Here is an 8,276-nt window from a genome sequence, read left to right on the forward strand (position 1 = left end):
TCATGATAACAGGTATGTGATTTAAGCATCTGTTCAGGAAGCGATGGTAATACTGACTTATATGAGCTGACCAGGAGGACCAGAACTTAAACGCAATAATATCTAACTTTTTCCTTTGGTCTGGATGAAATGAACCAAACTAGAGGTGTGAATACACCCTTAAAGAAGTAATTCAACATTTTGGGAAATACTCGTTTCTTGTTGAGAGTTAGATTAGAAGATGAATAACACTCTCATGTCTGTGCTTTAAGCATAGAGCTGAAATCTGGAGGTGATTAGCCTAGCTTAGCATACACACTGGAGCCATAGGGAAACAGTTAGCCTAGCTTGGTCCAGAATTAAACAATAAACTTAACCGCACCTCCAGAGCCCACAAATTAATGTTTTTTCTTCTTTACTGAAACCATACAACAAAAAGTGACAAAGACAATTTGTGCTGCTATATGCTGCAACTGTTTCTTGATGAACACTAGGTTTTCCATCCTCCCTTCACTAATGAAGAAATGTGAAAGTAGAACTCTAACTGCTCGATTCCACTAGGCACGACTATAACATCACATTTGCGATGCGGTTTTAACACATCCTCCACATGGCTTCATGCCGCATCAAGAGCATTTCAGAAGCGAACAGTGAACCTGATCTTTGTGCTTCTCCCATGGGTAACTAGGCTACATGGTTAAAGGGCAGGTCCATTATGTATTTATATACTACTTATGTATTTGAATCGGAACATTAAAATTTTGGTGGCAGTACATACATTTTAGCATCAAAAAGCTATTTTCCTAATGACTTGACGTAAGTTTCGCTTTGATGATGTTGCTTCATATAAACCACCTAGGTTGTGAAAGGGGAGAGGAAGGCATCAGCCCTTGAACTTACTCGCTGCTTTTTGCTCACGGCTGAGTGGAAATTTCTTTTTGAAAAACTCAGAAAAGAACACAGATGGAGTCAACCTTTAAATGATAATGAGCTTAGATGTCTGGTGGAATCAGCCAATATCCTTCAACATCTCAGTATTAGTAGTAACAGCTTAGAAAGACAGAGATACCAAACACTCACAAGACATAAGGCAGAATTCAATGAATTTATTTCTCAGATCTGCAATAATTTAAATATAGATACATAGATTTTTGGATTATGTTACAACTCAGTGTGAGGCAGGAAAGGATGTGACGGTGGTCTGCTGTTTGGTGGTGGTCCGCTGTTTCAGAGCCTTGACAAGCAGAGCAAACTGTCCTAGACTTCCCAGCATGGTCGGTACACCCGTCCCACCATGCACCTCATCGTGTCCCTCCTCAGGATGGGGATGCTCAGGTCCTGGCCGGCATCTCTGTGCTCGACGACCTGGCTGATGTCGTCAGCTCTTCGTTTGTAGAGGGACAGTCCACTGTGCAGTGCCCGCAGGTCCCTCCACAGGCTCGGATCAGCGACGACGATTACCCTCTGCCCCCTGGTTTTGCCCACAGTGGCCAGATCTGCATCGGCGAGACTGTTTTCCGTCATTTCATCGTTCAGCAGCGAATTCAAAGTATCTTGCTCCAAGGAGTCTTCGGCCTTGCCCATGGGTAACGCCACTGACAACGTGTAGCACTCAAACAAGAGCGCTGCAGCGAAGATGACGGGCATGAACGACTGTCTCATGGTGAAGATCTTCCAGGAGGTGCCCAAGCGTTGGTTTCGTGGATAAGTTTCTTTCCAGAGCTTGCCTCGTTGTTCTGACTCCGAGATAGTATCATCTGCTTTTATATCATTTCGCGCTAGACTGGCCACGTTGGATCATTGTTCATCATCGCATCTCCTGTTGTGTCCAGGAAATTAGCTAAAAGCATTAACGGGCAGTTGGGTAGAACTCTTGCAGTGTTCAAGAGTGTTGTTTGGCCAGCAAGTTAATTAAAATCTTCCAAAATGTGGTGGCTCTTGACAATAAAACAGTGGGAAATCTTTGAACAGGTGACACCAAGACAAGCATTAATCCAAAATTACTGCCCTTTAAAACAACAAGGGTGGATTACCCACCCGTGAAGCTCTTTGTGCTCTCAGATACTCTGTGATAAGAGCTGTCCTCTCATGGCATTGTTGTAAAGATGTCCAATAAGGGATTGAACCTTGGATTAGTGCACAGAAAAGCAAACAAGTGATTCCTGAAGTGTTTGTGTTTGTGGCAGCAGCTGCTCACTGACGTGTCAAAGATAAAGTGAAGTTAGGAAATGTTCCTTTGAGGAGAATATACAGTAGATCTGCTCCCAAAATGAGCGTGATAGACTTCAGCTTGCTTTGCAGAAAGTGTATTGCACTGTTATGGAAAAATATTGACAGACCAAGCGGAACTCAGTGGATAAGACAGATGTTATCAAGCCTTCTGTTAGAAAGGATAACTTCCACGTTAAAGGTGAAACTCTGGACAATGCAGTTTCTGACCTCCAGGTTTTTATTTTTTAGTTGCAACTTTATAGGCCACAAATTTGGAAAAGGGCAGGCACTTTCAGAAAACACTTGGCAGGTGATTGTCCTTTCCAGCTGGCTAAAAGAGAGCTTGGAAATGGGAGTGGCCTAGTTCAAAAAGGCAAACAACTTCACTTGATTCACAGACACAGGATTTTGTACAAAGGTTAGTCATGAGCCAAAAGACAACTGATTAACTGTTCATGACAATTTAAAAGGGGGCATGACAGTGGGAGTGGCTTATAACAAAAAGGCACGTAATTTTGGGGTGGATTCATGTATCATGGCTCAACTAACAAGTTGTAGATTTTTGTTGGAGGCATCATTGTCCTAAGCTGAGGGTGGCAGTTTCAATGGTGCCAGATAGTCCCCTCCCCTATGCATTAGCCATGTCATGTCATAATTAATTCCCTCTTTTTTTGAGGCTCTTGCAGATGAGATCATTGGAAGTTCAACCATTTGACATTTATGAGAGGCATCACTGGATTAAGCAGACTTATTTTTAATTGATGATAGTTAGCCTATACTTTAGACATGCCCTCTTTCATAGCTAAAAAAAAAGAATAAAATTGCTCCTGTGTGAGTCCCTGAGTTGGAAGCTGATGTGATCTCTTGTTGGACTGCAGTATAATTACAATCCTACCTAATTAGTGTTGCCAGATGGGTGCTGCAGGAGCTTGGCACACCTGTGCTTGCATAAGATCCATATGAAATTAGTTACGTAATTCATGCAGGCAACATTTGAGTCAGATCAAACGAGTTGACAAATTAACTTAAATAAAAAGTTTTTATTTGTGATTCAGATAATTTCATGTCATCAGCTGTTCCAGAAAAGTTTGAAAAAAGCTGTTGTATCTTTCCAACAAAGATCTTTGGAGCAGAATAACGAGCTCCTGAGCACTAAAAACACTTAACACTATTGAACATGGTACTTTAACAGAGAATGGATTTAAGATTTTAGAGACATGATTTGCAGCACATTATAAAATTTTGATGGCTAGACGTATAATTTGATGTCATTAAATTGTTAAGGTTATTTTGAGTCTTGGAAATGTGCAGCTGGGCAGTTCAGATGGGAAGTGCTGTGGACCATTCCTTATTGAAAACCATGTCTGTGGTTTCTAAAAAGTCTGGTATTCAAGAATCATCTACACCCTGTTTTTATTGCCGTCTGAAAGGCCTTGTGTGGTTTTCTGGAGACAGACAGTTTTGTTTAAATCTTATCTTTCATTCCTAGATGTCAGGTACTGTATGTATCGTTGATGGGACAGGTGGAGCTCCTCTTATACAGGAGGTGTTAATAGCTGTCTTTGGATGAAAACCATATGGACCTGTAAAACAGAAGTGTTTTAGGAATGAAGAAAATAATATTTGTTTTAATCCTTAAAGATAATACATTTTTGTATGGCAAGTCCATATGGTAAGTCTGCTAGTAAGAGGACTGATGAAAAAGATCAAATAATCTCTCAGCTAAAACATGCTTATAATAGTTTCTTATTTACTCGCTGTCTTATAAACTACATACAGTTTTTTTCTATTTACAGTGTGAAGGAACAGTAATTATTTTAAGTTTAAGAAACTAGTTGGTTGAGATCAGGGAACGATCACGGATTAGGGTTAATGAAGGCAATTATGATTCAGGGGTTACTTCTATATTTTTCAGACCCAATTTTCCCATTTATTTGTGTGTAAGTGACTAAAGGGAACAATGAAATTCAAAATGTACAATATTATGGAAAGGATTGCCCCTTGACCTTTTTGTTAAAAAGAATAAGATAAATTTTCTTTTAACCAGAAACAGCTGTTTCATTGCTTTCACCAAATTCACCAGCCTCCCGTGACAGAAATGGCAATTTTATCATCTGCATCTTCATTAAAACAAGACAGAAACTAAATAAAACTCACCAGAAACATTTCCACTGCTCCAATCATCACCAACTCTGGTTTGATTGAAATAAATCCTTTATTCACTGAGGTAGATGAGATGTGACAATATCGGGAGGAAGGTTAGACAACAGAGAAGCGGCGGGGATAACACTGAATTCGACTGAATAACCACAGTTGGTGATTGCTGCAACAGAGGAAAGACAAGCTTAGACAAGTTTTGTTTAGTTTTATTTTGTTTCTGTCGTGTTTGAATGGAGTGTGTTTTACCATGATGAAATTATTGTTTCTGTAAAGAGAGTCTGGTGAGAGCATAAATCGGCTGTTTCAGGTTAAATGAAATGTACCTTACTCTTAAACAAAAAGGTCCATCCCTTCGCCCATGGGACATGGGATTCATGCAGGATTCACACGTGAGGGAGTCAGTTTCACAGGGACAGGGAAAAAAGTCAATAGTGTGGATGGGAGCATGAATCATAATAACAAGAGGTCAGTTTTTTTTATAAATGAAAAAATGTGTAATGACAAGTGTGGACTGTGGATTGACAAGAGCTGGATAGGCAGTTGTTCTTCCAGGACTGGGATGGGACAGGATTTTTTTTTTTTTAACTCTGTCATGGGATTGGGATAGGACAAGAGTATTCTGGTGGGAGCAGGATGGGAAAGGAGTGAAAATCCACTCCACCCTCTACTGCAGCGCTCTACCTCAATACTGAACAAATCTCAAAAACAAAAACAAGTTGAAAAATGGCAAATTTTCCCTTTAAGTGCCTGAAATGATCAGGAAAACTTTGCTACACAGAATAAATAATAACATATAAAAAGCTATATGGACACATAATACAACAAACATAAGTGGCTGAAATATGCAGATGGATAAAGGCAATATATTTGCTTTACAGTGATTGCAAGTCAAATTAAAAGATGCAAACAGACACGTTTGTATGTACAAAAATGTGCAAAAATAAGAATATAGAAAAAGAAAAATAATAAAGTGTTGACATCAGTCAGGGTCTGGACTTAGCTGATCTGTGTGGTTATTGGATTAAAACTGTCTGTCATGTGTCCATTACAACATAGAAACCACTGCATGTACTTTGATACTTTGTTCCATACAATTTAATCAAATAATCCAATTGGTGAAAAACAGAGAAGAAGTGGTAGGGAACATTTTCCATGTTTGCCCTCGGGTGTAAGGGAGCAGCCGCCAGCTGAAGGTGTTAGTGTGCCACAGACAGCGCTACACTTCGTCAAACAGAAGAGGAAGAAAAAATTGATCACTAAGAGCAAGAGGCCAAGATGTGCTGACCAGCTGACTACACTGAAGGGCGCCAACCAAAACACGAGGCCTATGCTCCAGTTTGAAGGGGGGCGGTGTAAAAAGACCCGACCGTGTGCTGAGGGAACACATACATAACACCAGCCACCTTCAGCACAGCGGCGCTTCTTTTTATTATGATCCCGAGTGGCGGGCCGCACGGCGCAAGCTCAAGTGTTATTCCAGCTAGGTAAATACAGGACACAGATCTAACAGCGGTGAATGTATTAACAGGCACAAATTGAATTATGTCATTGTAATTCCAACACGCTGCGTCCTGCCAGCCGGCTCTGAGGTCTGACCGATTCAGATCTCAGTTTTCGTTCGCTCACAGGCAGGTTAAGGATGTCTGTACCGCAACATGCACAGAGGACAGGAGCAGGAAGTTCTGCTTAAAATTTACTGGATGTTCTCAAATAAACAACTAGAGAGTTCTGCTTCCAACACAGACGTGGAAAATAACTTTGTAACTAGTTACTCCAATGTATCTAAATACTTAATCTGAACATCTCCATTTTGATTTGGCCATTTTGACCATTTGAAGACTTTGTGCTTTGTCTTCATTACATTTCAGAGGGGAAATTGTCCTTTTTAGTCCATGTCTAAAAAGGTTTTGTATTTTGCCTTTTCTGTCAGGAAGTTACAGCAACTGTCAGGAAGTTACAGCAACTGGCAACTTGCTAACAACAGCTAGCAGGAAATGCATCATTACCTTGAATATTTTTTTTTCTGTTTGAACAATGTTAGTAATATATGGAAATATACACAACTCAAAGAATATGACATACATCTAGCACATAATACTGAAATGTTGCATGTTGTGACTTTAAGTTACAAAATAAGTATAATATATGTATAATACTGACTAATATATAAAGCTGTGTAAGTAATATATAAGTGTAACAAAAAGAAAATTGTCAATAGCACCTGCAACGACCATTGCAGCTTCCATGTTGACTGAAAATTATGTTGGCTGAACAGATAAATGACTTGTTTCTGACTTACAAAACAAAACAAAATAATACAATGGTAATTCAGTTTGATTATCATGCCCTTTTCATTTCATTAGAGTCATTTTCATTTTTTGTTAAACATACTGTATAGCAACAATAAATGTGCATTCTGAGTTTGTCGCACCACAGAAACGTGTTATTATACACCCAGGCAAATCTGAATGATCAATAAAATCAAAAATTTAAAAAAGTGGGTCTCAAAATTATGAAAAATGCTGAAATGCTGGGGGTGTGTCCACACCGTTGTCTCAGTGTCAAACACCACTACAACACTATCTCTTCTCTGTCGGGTTGTTGGAACTGAAGTGAGTTGAAGAGAACTGCTGAACTGACTGTCCAGGGGGGTGAGGGGAGGTGGTGGTGTTTGTGTGTGTCGGTTCATGAGGCTTATGTAGGTTGCTTTTCATTACATTCTGCCTCTGCCCCCCGGAAGTCGTTCCCCCTCCGCCATGATGAAGGATCTTCCAGTTGCTTAAATGCACCAGGAGAAGACGAGGAGGGAGCAGAGAGGAGGCTTCTGGAGGAGCTCAGAGCAAACAGTGTATCCTATGTAGAAGTGAGGAGTGACATGGACAGTTTTGGTGATTGTCATCCTGCATCATCAGAATACACACAGGGAAATCTATCTTCTATCTGACTGATAGAAGTTTCTGCAGAACTTTAATGATTCTAATGTGAATATTTATGTCCTTCATTGTCACAAAGAGCTTTTACAGGGATCTATAGATAATAAACTAAAACACAATTACATGATGAGATGCAATATAATGTGCTATCATGTGTCGGCATCTAATAGTTTATAAGTTAATTTAATTTCACAACTTTGTTTCCACCGTTCTCACATCTCTCCCTTGCATCTCTATCTCATATCCTCACTGGGTGGAGCTAAGACGCAAGGAGAGGAAGCAAGTGGAGGAGACGAGGAGATGAATTTACAGAATGAAAAGCACGCATAGTGTTGGGGGATCATGGCCATGTCACCTAGTTATGTTTCAGGTCCACCGGTAAGAAATTGTAAACAACACTTAAACAGTCCTCCACAGTTCTGTACTACATAGTTCTTAGTGTCTTCACATTTTCAGCAACCATGTTCTAACATGTATAATGTGGATAATATGAAGAAAAAAAATCCCTTTTTCCTTCGCACAGACTTTAATATATAAAAAAATGTTACTTAGTGAAAGTAGACATAGAGGATTTTCTCCTACTGCATGAAGGGAAACTATTACAGCCCTGCTGTTTCCTCCTCCATATTGCCCTTGGATCAGTCGGAGGGTCGTCTCACGGTTGTGCTGCAACTGGAATTCCAAGAATTCACTGTGGACCTGTGACCATGTTTTGTCTATCTGTAGCCTGAAGACGATAATGATGGCACACAACACAGGTCCAGACACACCTCGAAGAAAGATGAAAGCCAAATGCTGCTTTTAGCTATTCAAGGCTCGTACTCATAATGGCGGAGGGTGTCAGAGTTGGTCTGAGGGTCAGGATGTGACTGCAGGGGAAGATGAAAGCAAGGAGATGAAAGCTGATCTTGGATCTGGTGCTACGTCTCAGAGTGATTTGGCTAAAACATATAATTCCCAGAGAGAGTCACATCTCCAGAGTGGGCTGGAAGA

The 8,276-nt window shown here is 40.2% G+C and overlaps 1 protein-coding gene across 1 annotated transcript; it reads right to left on the reverse strand.

Moving 5' to 3' along the window:
* Positions 1-1,065: 1,065 nt before the first annotated feature.
* Positions 1,066-1,907, reverse strand: pmchl (pro-melanin-concentrating hormone, like). Its single transcript, XM_084745862.1, has one exon. The coding sequence runs from the start codon at positions 1,639-1,641 to the stop codon at positions 1,237-1,239; it is 405 nt and encodes a 134-aa protein (XP_084601988.1). The 5' UTR covers positions 1,642-1,907; the 3' UTR covers positions 1,066-1,236.
* Positions 1,908-8,276: the final 6,369 nt, after the last annotated feature.

Source organism: Lutjanus erythropterus, chromosome 20 (assembly GCF_056507025.1).
Source record: "Lutjanus erythropterus isolate fLutEry1 chromosome 20, fLutEry1.hap2, whole genome shotgun sequence".
NCBI lineage: Eukaryota > Metazoa > Chordata > Actinopteri > Lutjaniformes > Lutjanidae > Lutjanus > Lutjanus erythropterus.

Excerpts from the sequence above, each read along its gene's own strand:
- pmchl (XM_084745862.1), bottom strand. The coding sequence starts at position 1,641 with ATGAGACAGTCGTTCATGCCCGTCATCTTCGCTGCAGCGCTCTTGTTT.